Source organism: Bison bison, unplaced genomic scaffold (genome assembly GCF_000754665.1).
Source record: "Bison bison bison isolate TAMUID 2011002044 unplaced genomic scaffold, Bison_UMD1.0 scf7180017864235, whole genome shotgun sequence".
In the NCBI taxonomy this organism is placed as follows: domain Eukaryota; kingdom Metazoa; phylum Chordata; class Mammalia; order Artiodactyla; family Bovidae; genus Bison; species Bison bison.
In genome coordinates this window covers 7,486,947-7,506,468 of record NW_011494807.1, presented here as the reverse complement: position 1 = coordinate 7,506,468, position 19,522 = coordinate 7,486,947, and the positions used below count along the sequence as shown (strand labels likewise).

At 41.2% G+C, this 19,522-nt stretch overlaps 1 protein-coding gene across 2 annotated transcripts in view; it reads right to left on the bottom strand.

The window, feature by feature from the left end:
• Window positions 1–19,522, bottom strand: part of MEGF10 (multiple EGF-like-domains 10) — a 179,865-nt gene that overhangs the window by 33,533 nt on the left and 126,810 nt on the right. For both annotated transcript variants that reach the window (XM_010846328.1, XM_010846327.1), the window contains exons 9-13: window positions 15,357–15,569; window positions 8,398–8,572; window positions 6,967–7,087; window positions 6,025–6,188; window positions 3,137–3,239 (exon numbers count right to left, since the gene is read on the bottom strand). In XM_010846328.1, coding sequence (XP_010844630.1) covers window positions 3,137–3,239; window positions 6,025–6,188; window positions 6,967–7,087; window positions 8,398–8,572; window positions 15,357–15,569 — 776 coding nt within the window. The remainder of the gene's footprint in view (window positions 1–3,136; window positions 3,240–6,024; window positions 6,189–6,966; window positions 7,088–8,397; window positions 8,573–15,356; window positions 15,570–19,522) is intronic.

The window sequence follows — 19,522 nt, the reverse complement described above, 5'->3', positions numbered from 1 at the left end:
AGTGATAGAACAATGAGGCAGCAAAACTTCCTCCCCTTTGGAGAAGCAGACCAGTCACAGATGGACAGAGGATTACAAGATTATGCCGTATGACAAAGCCACTGCATTCCCGCAGGAGCTCCACAGGTCTAAGGCCAGATGGGATCATTTGTCTTACCCCATGACCCAGACTATGGAATGCAACTAGCACATTTTCTGGCTGGCTTCAGGCCAAATCATATCTCCTGCTTTTCTCATGTATACAAGAGCATGCTTTTCACAAGCTGGTTCTAAACCATCCAAGCAGGTGGATACTTGATCAATGACTGGTGGGTCCAGGAACATGTCACATTTCCTCTACATTCATAAGACAAAAGTAGCCTTGGTGGCGTATGGCCCAAAACAAATGATGTGACTTCTCTATTAGAAAAGCCCTGAATACACCAGGGGGGTTAAAACACTATTTGCTTCACTGTGGTCATTGAGAACTTAGTAGTGGTCACTCCATTTGAAAGCTTCAGGAACCCTTGCAAAGTCACAAAATCTGGTTTAATTCCTACGTATTAATAGTTGTAACATGTAGTAACTGAGAACCAAGTAGAAACACGGAAAAGTGGAATTTCATACTGTAGAGTCAGAGTTATCTCAGTCTTTGCAAGTCAAGGAGGAACTGGAGGACTATGGAGTCTGTGTTTCAGTGGGTAGCTCCTAGTGACAGAAAATAAAGTCTATTACACAAGCCTTGACCTGTTCCCAAGGTAGCTCTCAGACACTAGGAATCAAACACAAGACAGTTTGTCTCCGTTTGTCAGAAGCCTAAGAAGCTCTCAGCAAATTGCAAAGAGCTGAGAGACACCACTCCAGAGGTTACTGATGGCATCCTATGTTCAAAGATCTGAAGACTTAATATTGTTCAGATCAGATCAGATCAGTCTCTCTGTCGCGTCTCTTTGCGACCCCATGAATCGCAGCACGCCAGGCCTCCCTGTCCATCACCGAATCACGTCCATCAAGTCAGTGATGCCATCCAGCCATCTCATCCTCTGTCGTCCCCTTCTCCTCTTGCCCCCAATCCCTCCCAGCTAGCACTATTCCTGCCATGGATATATAGACTCAACCCTCTTTAAATTTCCACCGTTTCTTTGCAGGAATTAACATGCTGATCCAGAAACACAAAGGGAAATTCAAGGAACCCAGGATAGCCAAACAATCTTGAAAAAAACAAAAGTTGAAAGACTCATACTTCCCAATTTTAAAATTTTCTACAAAGTTACAGCAATCAAAACAGTATGCTACTTACATAAGGATAGACATATTTGTCACTGGAATAAAACTGAGAGCCCAGAAATAAATAAATCACATTTATAGTCAACTGATTTCTGACAAGGTTATCAAGACAATACAGGGGGTGAAAGAATGCTCTTCTCATAAGATAGTGCTGGGACAGCAGGATTTTGACATAAACAGTGGATGAATTTGGACCCTTATGTATACCATATGCAAAAACAAACTCAAAATGTGTTAAAGACTTAAATGTAAAAGCTAAAATTATAAAACTCTAAGAAGAATACAGAGGCATAAATCTGTTATCTAGGACTGGGCAATGATTTCTTAGACACCAAAAGTACAAGCAACAAAAGAAAAAGTAGATAAACTGAACTTTATAAATATAAAACCTTTTTGGTGGCAAAAGACGTCATTAAGAAAGTTAAAAATAACTCACAGAGGAAAAATATTTGCAACTTACATATATGAAAAGGACATGGAGCTAGGGGACAAAGAGACATTACAACTCAGTAATAATAAGACAAATAAGCCAAGTTAAAAAATGAGCAAAGTATCTGAAGACATTTCTACAAACAAGATACACAGATGATCAATAAACACACAAAAAGATGCTCAACATCATTACTTATTGAGGGAATGGAAATCAAGAACACAATGAGATAAGATTTCACACCCACCAGGATGGCTGTAATCAAAAAAGGTAGATAAATAACAAGTGTGGTGGGGAGTAGAAATCTCATACATTGCTGGTAGGAATGCAAAATGGTGCAGATGCTTTAAAACAAGTGTAGTAGTTCTTGAAAAGGTTAAGCTTAGAGTTACCATACAACCCAGCAATTTCACTCCTAAGTATATACCAAAAATATATACATCCACACAAAAATCGTACATGAATAACAGCATTTTTCATAATATTCAATAAGGTGCAACCAATTCCAGTATTTATTAACAGACAAATGGGTAAATAAAATACAGTCTATCCAAGTAATGGAATATTATTTGGCAGTCAAAAGGAATGAAGTACTGATATACACTCCAATGTGGAAGAACCTTAAAAACATACACTAACAGAAGGAATCCAGATACAAAACACCACATATAGGCAAGTTTACAGAAACAGAAAGTGGTTGCCTAGGGTAGGGCAAAGGGGGTGGGGCCGTGAATTGGGAGTAAATGAAGAATGACTGCTAATAAGTACTAATTGGGTTTTGGGAGAGGGCAATGAAAATTTTCTAAAGTTGATAGTGGTGATAACTGTTCAATTCTTTGACTATACTAAAACATTGAATTCTACACTTTAAATAGGTGAATTCTATGATATGAGAGTCTATCTATTTACCCGTCTATATACCTATCTACCTATCTATAAAGAAGTTGCTAGTTATCTGCACTGATAGTTAGACCTTACCTAAAGACTCAAGAGAACTGCCACTGCATGATTCAACAAGAAGTCATCCCTGGATTATAGATTAATTGTTGTTGTTGTTCAGTCACTAAGTCATATCTGACTCTTAGCGATCCTATGGACTGTAGCCCACCAGGCTCCTCTGTCCATCAGATTTCCCAGGCAAGAATACTGGAGTGGGTTGCCATTTCCTCCTCCAGGGGATCTTCCTGGATCAGGGATTGAACCCATGTCTCCTGCATTGACAGACAGATTCTTTACCACTGAGCTACCAGGGAAGCCCACAGATTAATTAGGCCTATCAGTAATATTGTGAGGGTAAACATTTATCACCTTACTGGAGATATTACCATATTTTCTTTTTTTGAAAAACTGACCTGTGAGTGTTTCTCTGAGGTAGCAAGGAACAGCACTAGGTACAAACTGGCATGTTTTTCACTTCAAGTAGTGGCCCGTGGCTCTCACCTGACCATCCGGGGAGGCAGCGGCAGTGACCCGTGGTGGAGTGGCAGCCATCCGCATGGCTGCAGTCACAACGCTCAGCACAGTTCAGCCCATAAGTGCCATCCTACATGGAAGACAGCGGTGAGGGATGGGAATCCTGCAGCGGGCGACTTCAGTCAGCCATTTAACACACAGCACCCTCCCCTCCAAAACACCTCTCGGCAGCATGCATTACAATCACCTCTTCCCATGTCTTCTTGGCTCCTAAAATATTGGCTGCAAGGGGTTAGTGTTTTCAAAACGCTCAAACCTAGGTTTACATCTAGCATACAAATTGTGAAACCAACTATGTCAATATGCTGGTGTGCATATGTGCAAAGATAGGTAAACATGCCAATTAATTAAAAGAATCTTTATCTTATTGTGAGCCATAACTCGTAAAAATATTGTCCTTTTGTTCCTAAAGATTTTTATAAAATAGTTCAGTACTCCTTACAGGGTATTTTTCCCCCCACTGATGTATAATTCACATATGTTACATTAGTTTTAGAGGTAAAACAAAATGATTTGATATTTATATATATTGTGAAATGATTACCACAATAAGTTTAGTTAATATCCGTCCCCACACACAATCCCAGAATTTTTTTTTTCTCCTACAGAACGTTCTGTTTGTTAGTGGAAAAAGAAGACTCCGATCCACATAAAGAAGCCCTATATGTGGGATCTTAAAAAAAAAAAGTGGTACAAATCAACTTTTTTACGAAACAGAAGTAGAATCACAGACGTAGAAAACACACTTGTGGTTACCAGGGGGTAAGGGGACAGGGGAGGGATAAATTGGGAGATTGGGACTGACAAATACATACTTCTAAATATAAACCCGATAACTAACAAGGACCTACTATTTAGCACAGGGAACTCTACTTAGCACTCTGTAATGACCTATATGGCAAAGAATCTAAAAAAAAAAAGAGTGGATGTATGTATGTGTATAACTGATTCACTTTGCTGTAGACCTGAAATTAACACAATGTTGTAAATTATCTATACTCCAATAACGTTTTTTTAAAAGAAGCCCTAAAATTTAAAAAACAACATAGTTCTAATTAAATTAAGATCATGTCCATAAATTGTCCGTGAGATACACAGAACTATAAGGAGAAATGAATACCTTTTGTCACTTTTTCCTAATTAGCATCCTCTCTCCCATGATGACATCTGGACATCACGAAGCATTCTGATTCAAGCTCCTAGGCAGGGGTGAGCTGTGTGCTGGCACACCCTCCCCTTCATCCCCTCCCAGGCCTTAATGTTTTCACATGCACATCCGCGTTGCTGGTCCAGCGGAGATGAGACTCTTCACGGACGTGATCATTTAGTTTGTGGGAGAGGAATGAAAGCTCCACATTTACAAGCCCTGATCCTTCATGCCAGGTCCTGAGGAACTGAGGGAGGGCACGGCAAACCTCCCACAGCACCAAGCACTAAGCAAAACAGGGGCTGTGAAATTACCAACAGGGAGGCACCCAGCACCAGCATTCAACAGGCGCCTGCATGCTCAGTCACTCAGTTGTGTCCAGCTTTTTGCAACTCATGGACTGTAGCCCGCCAGGTTTCTCTGTCCGTGGGATTTTCCAGGCAAGAATACTGGAGTGGGTTGCCATTTTAGTAGGTGTTAAATGGCATATTCATTTGTCTAGTGATTATTAAGATAAAACATTTTTTTAAATTAAGTTCTACTAATGTTTGCCCAGGCGTATAGGATTTAGTTTTGCCATAATATGAGCCACTAAAACCAATTTCCAGCCTTGGCTGATTTACTAATGCATCTAATAACATACCAAAAAAACAGACAAGATGGTATAGATTTGCTTTGTCTACACTTAGACTTGTATAAGTGAAAAGTGATCTTTAAGCCCATCTCAGAGCACTGATAATCTGCTCACTGGCAGATAACAGGAGGCAAAACTAACAAAACAGTGTCCTAGGGGTTTGGAGGGCATGGAGTAGCACCCCAGGCTCTTTAGCTGGGAAATAGGTTGGACTTAATGAGGAAGAAGCCCAGGGAGAAAAGCGCTCTGTGGAAGGGCCCCCTGGAGCTGTCCAGTTCAGGGGGCCATGGTGTCACTTCATCATCACGTGATCCCCAGGAGGCACAGCATACACACCACTGAGAGAATGCTTAATGGCTTGGGAGAAAATAACTGCCTAGGGAGAGAAAGCTACGGAATAGAGGGAAGGAAACTGGCCACACTGGCCCCGTACTTTAGAGGGAGAGAGTGAAATGGGCCGTCACTACAGAATGCACTGTCCATTGTCCACTCTTGTTGGCCTGCGGCAGACTCAGTATGGGGTTGGGGGCGTATTTCCAAAGTAGGTGAAGGGGAGGGAGTAGGCATTGAACCATGGAAATCTATGGAGATCTGGGTGACTCCAGAGATATTTGTGCTAAAAGACGGCTGTTTCCAAACCTTTCACCACCTCATTGAACCCTTCTGTGACACCATCACCACCCTCCTTTCAATGCCCTGCCACTTTCCACCCCAAAGGCTGGGGGATTTCCATTATAATGGAAACACAATGTTTGGAGAGTTGACAGGCATACACTGGATGTTTGACAAATACTGATGACTGGTTGCCATGAAGAGATGGGTATATTACAACAGAGAAAACAGAGGGGAGAGGTGGGAGGAACTAGGAGAGAGAGGATAAAAAGGATTCTCACAAAGCTGCCTAACCAATTTCTGCATCTTTCCCTCTTCTCACCCTGTATCCACTCTGAGTTCAAACATCTCAATTCTTCTACAGTGACTCTAGTTTGGTTCACAATAAAGGACTTTAAATCATGAAGTCTGCAGAAAATAAGCTGCCATCGGATCCTCCCGGCCCTCCCAGAGGAGTCATACCTGGCAGGGAAATTCACATTTCTCCCCACGCCATCCAGGTGCACAGGTGCAGGTCCCGTCCAGGGTGTTGCAGGCTCCGCCGTTGAGACACTGGCATGTTAAGTTGCAGCCAAAGCCCCAGGTGCCACTGGGGCAGCTGATGGAGCAGTCCACCCCGTGCCAGCCTGCCGTGACAAAAGTGCCAGGGCACGTGAACAAACAAAGGCAGCATGGAGCTGGCCAGCCTCTCCCAGCCACACTTCCATTTAGAAACACCTTGGAGGTGGGCAGCAGGGCCCCTGCCCTAGCGCAGGGAGCATGGCTCTGCCGCGTAAAGCCTTTCTCAGAACTGAACCAGAGCACCAACACAGCTGTCAAGCGAGAAGCACCATTGGGCTACTGGGGGAAGAGAGATCAAGTTGGGGGTACCTCACTGTCTAACATGCGGTCATGCACACTGTGGGGTGCAGAGTTTTGTGCAGGTCAGGAAATAAAATATTTATATGGGAAGGAAAAGCAAAGTGCGTTTGAAAGAACATCCCCATCTTTAAAGCAGGACCCCATGAACCATGAACAGTGAGTGTCCACAACGCTGGCTGCTGCAGAAACTATGGATAAAGATGCTCTGGCCCCCATGTACAATCAGGTGCTTGACTGCATCTCTTGTCAGGACTCCAGGCCAATGGATTTAGGGGCACCGACACAGTTCTGCTTGCTTACTCTTCCCCAAATCACAGAGACTCATAGATTTTGGAGCTGGCAGCAACTTCAGAGATCATCTCACAGAAACCTCTCCCCTTGACTCTGGAAAGCAGGAGAGCCCTTCCTGGGTAAGGGTCTTTGCTGAGTTCAGTCACTGTATTTTGGCAAAGCTGGAGCTGGAATCCTGGTTAAGGTTTCTTTCCTGTGTCTTTAGGAGCTAACAGGACCGGGATCAGATAACAGACTCATTCACCCACTCACCTGCATTGCAAGTACAAGATCCATCCACAGGAGAGCAGACAGCGTCATTTTTACAGCTGCAGAGCGAGGAACAGTTTATCCCATAGGTCCCCAGAGGGCATGGGATGGAGCAGTCAATTCCCTAGACAAGCGCAAATAGGAAAATGCATGCAGTTTGACCACCTGAAATAGGGCCAACACAAATATACAAAAATATATCTTGGCTGTGCTGATTATACTCTCTCTCTCATTTTAACACACTGTATTTTTTTAAAGAGTTTTATAACTATTCAGATGTACAAACTGTACATATTCAAGGGCAGTGCCACCTGGCCTATATTTAGGATACAAGTATTGAATATGACCCCAAAACCCTGCTGCCTTCATTACTTTCCCTAGGTAGCAAACACAAAATCCTCTGTCCTTGCTCATACAAGTAGATATAGAACAACAAACTGCAGCTGTAAAATTATTGTCTATAAATAAACATAAATATGAACTATACATTAAATTGCAATGATTCCTAGACTGCTTTATATAATATGTAATATGATCAGTAGGTAAGGCAAAGAAACAGAACACATTTAGCCTGCAGCATGATTCAATTTATTATCTGACAGGGAGCATTAAACACAGAAGTTGGTCACCGAAGGTGACTGGAGGTCACCTCCTTTAAAAGCAGAAGAGACAAAGAGACTCTTAAGGCTAATTCAAGGGCTCAACCAAAGCATTGTGACCCAGCTTAGAAAACCCTGTAAAGATCTCAGCTCTGAGACTTTGTGACCCACTTGTTCTATATTATATGCTCTGGAATAGTCATCAACATTCTTCACAGTTTAATGTTCTCTTTAAAATGGGAGAAAATAATTCAACAGCAGCCCATTTTCCTTTAAAACAAAAATTACTAATCTGTGGCTAAGAAATCCTGAAAACTAGCAAAATTCTGCTCTATGAGCTTATAGGCATATTTGAAAGGTCTGGATTCTCAAAGGGACTGAAAAATTTACATACTACTAATCCTTGGCTGTTAATACATAATAAATGCTAACTATGCCTTCAAATTGCATGGAATTAAAACATAAACTGTGGACAATAAAACATATCCTATTTGGAAAAGTAATTTCTTTGCTGCCTATAAATTATCTACATGATGAGATAATTACATAGTTACATAAGGAATAATTACATCTTACTTCATGATACATATTAATTAAATTATTAAATATTAATGCCACTTTAGAGTTTCACCAGCTTGCCCAGGCATCATTCTCAAGTAATTACTTATACCTCTTATTATTTTTTTTCTCTTTATTTTCTTCCTTGTTAATGATGCAATTGGTTTTTAGCACATTCACTGGACTTCAGAGAAAGGTCATATAAATCATGGTATCGATGTGCTCCAAGCTGCACCCCTCCTCTCCTCCTTCTCTGGAAGTAGCCCAAGCCACTCACTTTGAATCCTGGGGCACAGATGCACTTTCCTGTCACACTGTCACAGTCAGCCCCATTCTGGCAGCTGCAGATCTGTTGGCAAGCTTCCCCATAGAATCCAGGAGAACACGTCTCATTACAGTAGAGTCCCGACCAGCCTGGCTTGCAGGCACACTCTCCAGACATGGGGTGACAGCTGAGGGATGTGGATGAAAAGAGCAAGTCACTCATGGGTAAACATGACACCCAAGGCTTGTACAAATGTTGCTCTAGCCATGATCACGAAATGTGTTGGTAATTCCATACATAACAATTTAAACTTCATTCTCAGGCTTGATATGGTTTAATTAATCGGCTGAAACCTGACTGGTACCACAAATGTTGCATGAAATCAGCATCATGCTCTAGCAGGATGACTCTTGTAACTGTGTCCCTTTGTCTGAAACTCATTTTAATTTTTGTCAAGTGAAAGCACTAATACAATAAGAGGTCAACTAGATAAGACGATCTGAAGAACTCCATCCAACAAACACCACCAAGTCAGTTAGCAAGGGTCATGTCCAAGGAACCCCAGAAGCAGTGTCCTTTCCAGCCTAGCCTACTTCTCTCAGGTCCCCATACCTGGTGGCGGAGCAGCTGTCTCTACCTGAAACGGCAGCTACATTGATGGGCCAGGCAGCCAGCTGTCATTCCACAGCAAATGGACACATCAGCTGTGCTGAGGCACGGGTTAACGAGGCTCACACAATAGGGTGCTCTGTATGGCTCAAAACACATGTGCTTCTCGCCAAAGGAAAATCTGAACAATCAAACCAGCTCTGCTCACAACTGGAAGACTGTTGAAGATGGTCTTCCTCCCCTAATGGAGATAAAACCCTCCCCTTAACTTGGGCCGTAACAAAACCCACTGTCTCATCTAGACATCTGCTAAATGACCTCTCACCAGAGGACTGTTAACAGATTTTCTGCAAAGAACCATGACCTGGAAGGGATAAGGACTGAGGCTGTAAATTCCAGCTCTCCCACAGCCTGGCCAACCACAGTGAAAGCACATAACCTCCCTGGGCCTGACATCCTAATCTGTCGAATGAGGGTCTCGCCACACCTTATCTCATTTCCTATCTTTTTCTTAAAGAAATTGGCTGTGGGTTAGATAGCTTGCTACTCATTTTCAGAAATTTATTTAAATATGCTTTTGGACCCCTGTTGGAACTAAGTGCCCATAAACAAAGGCTTAGGCTTCCATCACAAGCATGACTCGGGAAATATGGAATGAAGGAATATCCAAGCACAACCCTATATATAAGATGGTTTCTTGGGTACAGAAGATTTGATTCCAAAAACAAGGTCTGAATCTCAAATCTTCTTAGAATTGCTGAGATGTATCTATCTGGTATTTATCATTGGGCAAAACACCCAACATCTCCATGGCTTCTCAAACTTAACCCATTAAACATGGAGCCCTGGCTCTCCCCTTTCTTCATTCCTCACTCAGTGTTTCCTCTCCATTGAAAGTGAAAGTGAAGTCACTCAGTGGTGTCCGACTCTTTGCAACCCCATGGACAGTAGCCTACCAGGCTCCGGGTCCGTGGGATTTTCCAGGCAAGAATACTGGAGTGGGCTGCCATTTCCTTCTCCAGGGGACCTTCCCAACCCAGGGATCAAACCCGGGTCTCCTGCATTGCAGACAGACACTTTACCATCTGAGCCACCAGGGAAGCCCTCTTTCCACAAAAGCAATGGAACCAACCAGCCACTCAGTAGTTTAAGTTAAAAACCTCAGTTATTCTTAATAACTCTCTCTCTCACCTCCTATATTGCCTTCATCACTAGGACCTAACCATTCTAACTCCACAATATATCTTGACTCTATCCATATCTCTCCATCTTCAGAGTCACCATCCTACTCCAAGGCAAGGGCATCTGTCTCCTCCACTCCTGAAGAGCTTTTCAATCTTCCTCCCTGTGTTCACTCATGAATCATCAACTAAAAAACAGATCATATGGTATCACCTTCCTTAAAATTCTTCAAAGGCTCCCTTAGAAGCCTACACTCAGAGTAAAATGCATACTGTTTAATATAGCTAGAGTGAAAATTATTTACTGTCTAAACCAGGGCATTTTTAAGAATGAAGAGAAAGTTACTAATAATTACATTGGGACAACAGACCTAAACCAAACAGTTCTGAGACATATATCTGAGACATCGGATAAATGATGACCTTAGGAGCTGGTGATGGACAGGGAAGCCTGGCGTGCTACAGTGCATGAGGTTGCAATGAGTTGGACATGACTGAGCAACTGAACTGAACTGAAACCCAGCCCACAGGCCTTCATCAACTGGTCACTGCTTACTTTTCAATCTTTTCTTTCATCATTATTCTCTTTCTTTATTACTATGTTCAACTGCAATAGATTTCTTTTATTTTGTAAAAGCATTGAACTTTTTCAAAGTTAAGGGCTTCACATGGGCTATTTCATGTGCCAGGAATGCCATCTCCCAACTCCTGGCCTCCATCTCTCAATCTTATCCTTCCAGGCCCAGTTTAAATCTCTCTTCCTTAGAGAGGCCTTCCCCGACCAAGCACATTTCAGTTAGGAATCTCCTGTTATTCTCTTTCATTGTCCTCTGCTCATCTCACTTGTCAAGATCTGTAATCTTATGCTTATTCTTACAGTCCTTCCCTTGTCTCCCTTCCCCTCTAGGCTTCGAGCTCCAGAAGAATGAGAATTGTGTTTCGTTATCATACAGTAGGCCCATGGTAAACACAGATTGAGTGAACAGGTGAAAACATCAGAGTTGATTGTGTGTGTCGGCGGGGTGGGGGGCAGGGCGCAGAATCTGCCTCCCCTGATCTCTCCAAATCATCCAGCCTTGTTAAAATATAGTCTGTATGTCTGCATACAAAGGCCAGATGTCCCCTAAAATTAGTTTTTAAAATCTCAACTTTATAGCTTAAAAGGAATCACCATTAATTGCAGGGAACAGTCATTTAAGTGACATTTATGATGACACTACAAGCGGATGTACAGACCAGCGCTGAATGTATGCTAACACCATGCTAAGCAATCCCTGTGGATGATTTCATTTAATGCTCACAATGTTAGGTATGACTCTATTTTTTAAATGAGGGAACAGAGACCTGGAAAGAGGTACTAATTATTCCAAGTCTCGTGCAGGTAATGGCAGAATCAAACTTGAACCCCGATTTCTTTCTTTGTCTCCACACCAAAGGAAAAGGAAATTTGATAGCAGTCTGATAGAAGGGCTAGATATGAAAAGGAATTGTTAAAACTTAGGATTTTGCACAGATAAAAGGGTTATTATTAGGACCAATAGAAGCCTAAATTGTGCAAAAAGCAGGGCCAAATTTAATTTTATTTTAGCAAGGCCCTACATATGACAAAAAAGAAATATTCCAAATGGTGAACTGGTTAAAGTAGCTTACCTTAAGATAGATACTATTTTTAAAAAGGACATATTTTGGTAGGAAATGTTACTCAATAATAAAAGTCCAAAAACAACATACATGGTATAGATATAAATGTTAAACAGAATAGACAATTCAGGGATAGGGAATTGACCTAAGCTAGAGGCAGACAGAGAAATTGATATTCAATGCCCCCCGGTGAGTATTAGTGCAGCACACTGGTTCTCAGATTGATTGACACCAAAATTAGTATTCTGCAATTTGTAATTACATGTAGGAAACTAGAGCACTTTGGAGGCATTTGATGGGCTCTCATGCAGGCAGCTTAATTGGTAATGAGATTTACGTGTCGTTGTTAGAGGAGCAGAGTGGAGGTAGAAGGGTAATATCCTCCTACCTGATTTCTTTCTAAACAACAGATTGCTTTGTGTAATATGGAAATTGGATTATACACAGATAGGAATACCTACCATTTTATACATTTATATATATAACTAGATTAAAACATTCTAGTAAATTTTTCAACTTAACAGTTCAATTATTACAGGTATCCAATATAATGTTGGCAAAAATAGAAAGAGTCACTGAACTTCCTTGTATTCATTTCCTTAGATATTATTAATGCTCAAATATATGACAATTAGGTGGCATTTGCAAGTATGCACATCCTGATTGCCCACAGCTATTAAATGTCCTTATTAACAAGAGCTAATATACATATCTCATGTGGAATCTCAGTGAATCTTGAATTTTGTTTTCCTATTCAAAATTATTTCCACTACAAAAGTCAGTTTTAAGAATTCCTGGTCACAGAGAATGCCCTTAGGCTCTATAATAGTACTGTAATTCAAAATACTAACATCACTTATAAATATATTTAAATTCATTTCAACCTTATGATAGCTTGAAAAATAAAAATGGTTACAGATGCATTGTAACTCCACCCCCTAAGAGGTAGAGTATAAGGAAGCTGGACTTGGTTATGATGCCTTCTCTGTCTGGAGAGACATTAGCAAATGTGGTATAACCAAAGGTTTGAAAAGCATTTGCATGTTGGGGCTTGCCCTGTCTCTTACAGTTGTTGAGAAGCCAGTTACCATGTACAGAAGCTCAGGCTAATGTGCTAGATTACTGGGGACATATGGCTCAGTCACTCCCATCACTCAGCCAAATGCTAGACATGTGAGCAACACAGGAATTCCAGCCTCTAGTTGATCTGCCAACTGAATACACACAGACCACCAGAAGAACCACCAAGCTGAGCCCAACCCAAGGAGTCAAGCAAGAAATCATCAGCTAATAAATAAATGTTGTTTTAAATCCCTAAGTTTGGGATAGGCTTTTTTGTTGTTGTTGTTTTATACAGCAAAACTAACTGATACAAACCCTTACTCAAATATATGGCTTCCATATATGTCAATATGTGAACATTCATAGAACTCAAAATTTACCTAAAGATACTATAAATTAATAGTTCTCATTTCATTAGTTATCTCATTATTTATAACAAAGGATTTTAGGATAGACATCATGTATTATGCAATAGCAAGCTATACTCTTGTCTGACTAAATGGTAGGCTAAACTTTGAATTAATACAAAGATACTATGCCTTTTGGTTCAAAGGAACTTTGTGTTTTCAGGAATTTTACATAGAAGTCCTAGATTTAAGAGTAGAAGGGTGGCTCCAACTATGAATTCAAGAAGACAAGAGTCATATAATCAATTGTCAATTGGTTTTAATAGGAATTTGTACAAGTTAATCTTTTAAAATAGCTTTTATTATTTAGGGAAGCACTTCATAGGCTAACGGTCTTTGATCTTCTGATTATCTGTTATATTATTAGACAGATTTTAGTGTTCTTTTGATCTATGTACCTAACAAATAAGTTCATTTACTTCTTTGTTAAAGCATATGTGTTTAGGTACACATGACCTATGTCAAAATTATACAGTATTGACATCAATCAAATAACTGTCAACTTGTACCCTGCATCTACTATTATGATAACTAATTTCCGCAAAATCAACATTTCCTCTGCTTCTCCAATTCTTCTCAAAGCAGAGATCCTTTGTATAGGTTTATTAATCTATTTGATTTCAGACTGTATCTACATTCAATGAAAGAGCACACTGGCATTAAAAAATCCTTAGCTATTTCTAATGAGAATTACCTTTCGTTGGGACAAACCTTACATTGCAGGAAAGGCAGCCAAAATTCAACGCTGGAGAGTTGAAAAACAACCAAAATCCTGCAGAGACTATTCATTTTTACTCTCCCAAATGTTTATTTAACCTGTCCTGTAAAGATGGTGATATTTCCCAATGAAGAAGGCCAGAAATTGACTAAAGAAGCTTGCTAACTGCTGGAGACACATTAAGAATGCACTTCTTTAATATGCCCACTAAAATGTATTTCAGTGCATGTACACACTGCAAAGTCTTTTTTTTTTTTTTTTTTGCTCCCAACAATGGTTTAAAGAAGAGACCAACCACAGCCTTCTATTTACTTTTAACTTTAGTGCATTTGAGATTTAATGTGACCACAAGTTATCTTTCAGAAGCATAAATGAAGTAACAGTTGTGCTGAATGCAAATAACAGTAATCCTGGTATCATCCGAACTGCTATATAATGTACCACATTATAGTCAAACTCAACTTTTCCAGCAGTATGTAAGCGAGGCCCAGAATTCTAAGTGATGTGTATCTGGTCCTTGGGGGAGGCAGAGGAAGAAATGGTTGGAAAGACATTTTCAGGGGCAAAGTACAGTAAAGTGGGTGGGATTTTGGTTTCCTGTTCTTAAGTTCTTCAAGAGATTTTTGAGCCTTTAAAAGACCCCTGTGAGTTCTGTGTTCAAGTAATCAGTTCTGAACACACATCTCACATGTGACAACCACAAGTGAAGCACTTTCTCAAAACTTCCACACTTCCTGCCTATACAGACTTTGAGTAAAGAGGCCGCCATGAGAATCATTCTGTGATGGTTATACATACCCAACTGGGCTTAACCTATGTCTCTCATTGCGTCTTGGCTGCTAAGGGAATGTCACAGAATCCCTCTCTTAGGGAAACATTGTACTAACCTCAGCAAGTTTAATTTTTTCCAGTGGTCATTAACAGAGAATAGGATTTCATATCCACAGCCATAACAACTTTAGTACTTTTGACTTGGACCACTGGGTATAAAAGTCTTCCATATACTGAGTGGTTCCTGCCCAGGATGATCCAGAGGCAGGAAGGGTCTCAGGATGGGAATATCTCTGCCAATCCCTCCTTCTAAATAGTGGATAGTGTGTGTTAGTCACTCAGTCGTGTCCGACTGTTTGTGACCCCATGGACTGTAGCCTGATAGGCTGCTCTGTCCATGAAATTCTCCAGGCAAGAATATTGGAGTGGGTTGCCATTTCCTCCTCCAGGAGATCATCCTAACCCAAGGATCGAACCTGAGTCTCTTGCATTGCAGGTGGATTCTTTACCATCTGAATCATCAGGGATCCTGTAGTGAAAACTTTAACAGAACACATCACTCCAGGGGCAGCTGACCCTCACCTGAGAGTGTTGTCCACATGGCAGGGACACCGCTTGTCACATCTGATGCCATAGAGTCCTTCTGGACACAGGCGCGCTTCACAGTGGTCACCAGAAAAACCTGCTTCGCAGAGGCAGGAGCCACTCACATGGTAACACTTTCCTCCATTGACACACTGGCAGGTCTCCGCACAGTGAACTCCGTAGGTGCCAACGGGACACTCATCCTGGCACCTGTCGTGCAGGAGATGGGAGTGTAAGATTAGTCAGTGCCTTGTGAAAATAAACACGTTTTGTTGTATAACACACTTAGATCCTTTTTGGATTTCATATTTACTTAGTGATTGTCCCATCACAGATATGAAAAGCATTAAGAAAAATTATAATGGTAACAGTCATATAACCTGTTTAAAGAAATAGTAAAATCAAAAACAAAATATGAATTTGGGATGGGAAGCATGTTTTATACCTAGTCCTTGCTAAAGGTATACATAGCCCTTTAGTAGATACCAGGAAAGAGAGAAAATGAATTGCCCAAGTGTGAGCCCCAGCCCATTATTAGAGAATTAAAACATATGCTCTCTCTCAAAAAATGAAATAATGCCATTTGCAGCAAACATGGATGGACCTGGATATTATCATGTTGAGTAAAGTAAGTCAGAGAAAGACAAACATCATATAATACCACCTACATATGGAATCTAAACAAATGACATAAATGAATTTATTTACAAAACAGGAACTGACTCATACACACAAAAAACAAACTTATGGTTACCAAAGTGGGTCGTGGGTAGAGGGAGATAAATTAGGAGTTTGGTGTTAACAGATACACACTACTATATTCAATATATGTAAACAACAGGACCTGCTATATACAGCATGGGGAACTATACTCAGTATCTTTTAATAACCTAAAATGGAAAAGAATCTGAAAAAGAATATGTATGTATAACTGCATCACTTTGTTGTTCACTTGAAACTAACACAACATTGTAAATTAACTATTCTTAAATAAAATACATGCTTTCCCCATTTCAAAGTGAAAACTTTGGAGCAAATTCGAAACAAAATGTTAATTCTCTTGGCTTTTATGTTGATGTTAATTTTTAACCTCAGCCACGTGTCTATCTTTTCAAAGCTGAATGGCAATAACTGCTCCTTATTCAGAAAGTTTTGCAACTTGACAAAGAAAGTCCTCCTTTGGGAGGACTTTGGGAAAATCTGAGCTGTTGAAATCAGGTGTCCTCAATTTCAACCTGGGGAACTCCTGCCAGGAGGCGGTAGAGAGACTGTGAGTTCCCCGAACACAACATTTTTATTAAGTGGGGTTTTGTCCTTTTGGGAAGAAGGGCTACCAAACAGCAAGGGAAAAAAAAATCATATCTCAAAAATCCACCTTATTTTCTTTTAAAAAATGGCCTTAGATTGTGGCATGAGGATATGCTGTGAGTAAGTCAGATCGGGTGGGAAGCCGAGTTGCTGGAGGGACTCAAGAAGAGAAAATCCTCATGGCTCCATGGAGCGTATGCCCTGCTATTGGGCCAGCTTTTTCTTTCTGACCAGGCAAGGTGACTTGATAGGATTTTCTGCAGCAGAAGGAGTGCTTTCTGCCAAGGGAAAGGCAGCCGGAGTCTTGCTTAGCCAGAGTGCTGCCACAAGCAGAGTACTCTTTGTGAGTCTCAGCAGCCACTTCCCATGTGGCTCTCAAGTCATGCCAGACCCAGAGTCAAAAATGTAGGTCAGCACTGCATTTTTTCAGATGGGTACAAGGCAAGCAGCAAGTGCACGATAATGAATCCAAGCAGACTTCAAAGCAACAGGAAAGGGGCTGAAAAGCAAACATTTTCCACAAGGCTTTGCATATTTTTAATGATAGGGTGTGGGGACTAACAATACCAGGGCTGGATAGGATTCTAGTTTAGAGCAGAGGATAAATCTTGAGAACTCTTTGATATTTTTCTGGTTAACTCTGGCTCTGACATATTTAGGGAAAAGGGACTCTTGCAAATTTGGTTTCACAGACTGTAGACTTTTTTTCAATAGGCAAAGTCTTCAAATCACTCACTCAACAATGCATTAGAGTTCTGGAGTAATTGAACTAAGTTCATTTAGCATAAAATCAGATGTGTGTTGCAAAGTTACACAGGAGTATACCTATTTTTAGACCAGAGTGTTTTTTAAAGGCACTCGATTTTTAACTTCTAAGCAGCTTTACTAAGCCAAGTCACTTAGTTTACTCCCCAAAATGTAAACTTTAGAGGAAGAAATGCTGTCGGTCAATCATCGGGCCTCTTCATGGCTCCGCCAAAGGTTGGCAAGACGGTTTGGCAACCTGTCTGTCCTTGCAAGGCAATACCAGAAAAAAAGAAAAAGTTATGCTTAAGGTAAATCATATTACTAAAAGAAACCCAAATGCTACATTTTGGACTCCAGGATTTTAACTCGGGGAAAAGCACAGCTCTAAAAATGGGGAACAGGAGAGTAATGGGAAGCACGGGAAAACGTCTGCCACCAAAGACAGGGGAGCGTGTGACTATTCTATCCTATCTTGGCAGAGACTTCCTTCTCTCTGAGCAAACAAAATCCGTAATAGCTGGGCATGACCCAGATTTACCTTTCTAACCTATAATTAAACACACTACTAAGTTTGTGTTTTAAACGGAAAAAAGCCATTCGAATTTTTCTTACGAAAGTAGTCAGTAAAGCTTGGTTCACCATCCTGCTTCTTTTCCATCAGTGTTGTGCTTATAAGAGAATCCTGTTAGTTGCCACCTACCACACCAAAGTGGTAGGATATCTTTCTAGAAGTAGATCTTTTCCATCTTGAGAATAAACACAGTGGTGAAGTAGATTACACCCTTCTCATTGGCTGAATTAAAAGTCTTCGTCAAGCAGTCTTACCTCCCTTTTGGGCTCATTTTTCTGAAAGAAGCATCATTTCCCAACAAGTTTTATGCCCTCAGTGTTGCTTTTGTGGCCCCACGTGGAATAAGAAAAGTAATCTTAGAAGTCACTAAAAGAGGAAATACTTTCTTTCTTAAGAGATGGCAGAGAGGAAGATAAAAATACAGCAATAAATACTGGCCACAGTAGAAATATGAAAATATGATGTTCCTATTTGATTTTACTTTTTTTTAGATTTTTTGAAATAATACCCTGGAGTTTGGAAAAACGGACACACATTAAGCTGTGATAATCTGGTAAGACATGACACTAATGCCCAAACCAATGAGGGTCACAGACTTGTTTGACTATCATTTTGATTATCTTATTGCATCTCACTGTGAACTTATAGAAAAGAAAGTGCGTTAGCATGGAAGGGGTGCCACGTCCCATTTTCTCCTTTGTCCTTTTACGTATGACCTTCCAGAATGACCAGAATAATTGGGCCAAACCATGATTTACTGTGAAAGAATCACATTCCTCATCAGACTGGGATCAATAGATCGGCTGCCTGCCTTTCAAACCCCTGAAACCGCTGCTCTTGGGAAAATATTTATATGAAGAACACTGGGAAAGAGTCAGCTTTTCCTCCATACTGGAAGCAGAAAAGACTACCTCTGTTGAAGACCAGGTCTGCATCCCCCAATTCCTGTCTATAACTCTGGACTTCCCCTCCCTTGGCCCACATTCTTCTTCACTGTGAGGGTGGTTCAGAGCACAGCATAGCGTAACATTCTGGGGCTTTCCTTTAACAGAGTGCATGACTGATCCACAGACCTCTCCACCCAGCTAACACGTAAGAGGCAACAATCATGTACATGGACCCACGCTAGGCCATCAAAAGCCCCAGTGCAGTGATGCCACGACAACCCATCAGCATTAAGAACACTCTTTCAGCCCCTTCAGAAGGAGTGCTGTGAGGATCTGAGAGCCATCATACTCGGCTATGCCACATGACCCTTCCTCACCACACCGTCCTCTGAAACCATCCCACAAACCCTACAGCCTATTATGTGGGCAGCCCACGAGCTGCTCTGTCTGCCTACGAGGTGCCTGTTTCGTTTGTTCTGCGTCCTCTCTGGCTGGGAGAGCCATCCCCACGTCCGGGGCGCACTCTGGGCCAGCTGCTTGTGGTGGTACCTGCTCCCCTCTGGCCTGACCTCAGGGGTCATGTTTCACTGACTTCTCAAAACAGGGGAAAGGGCAAGGACCCTTGGCCCTCGGACTGCTTTCCCCACACC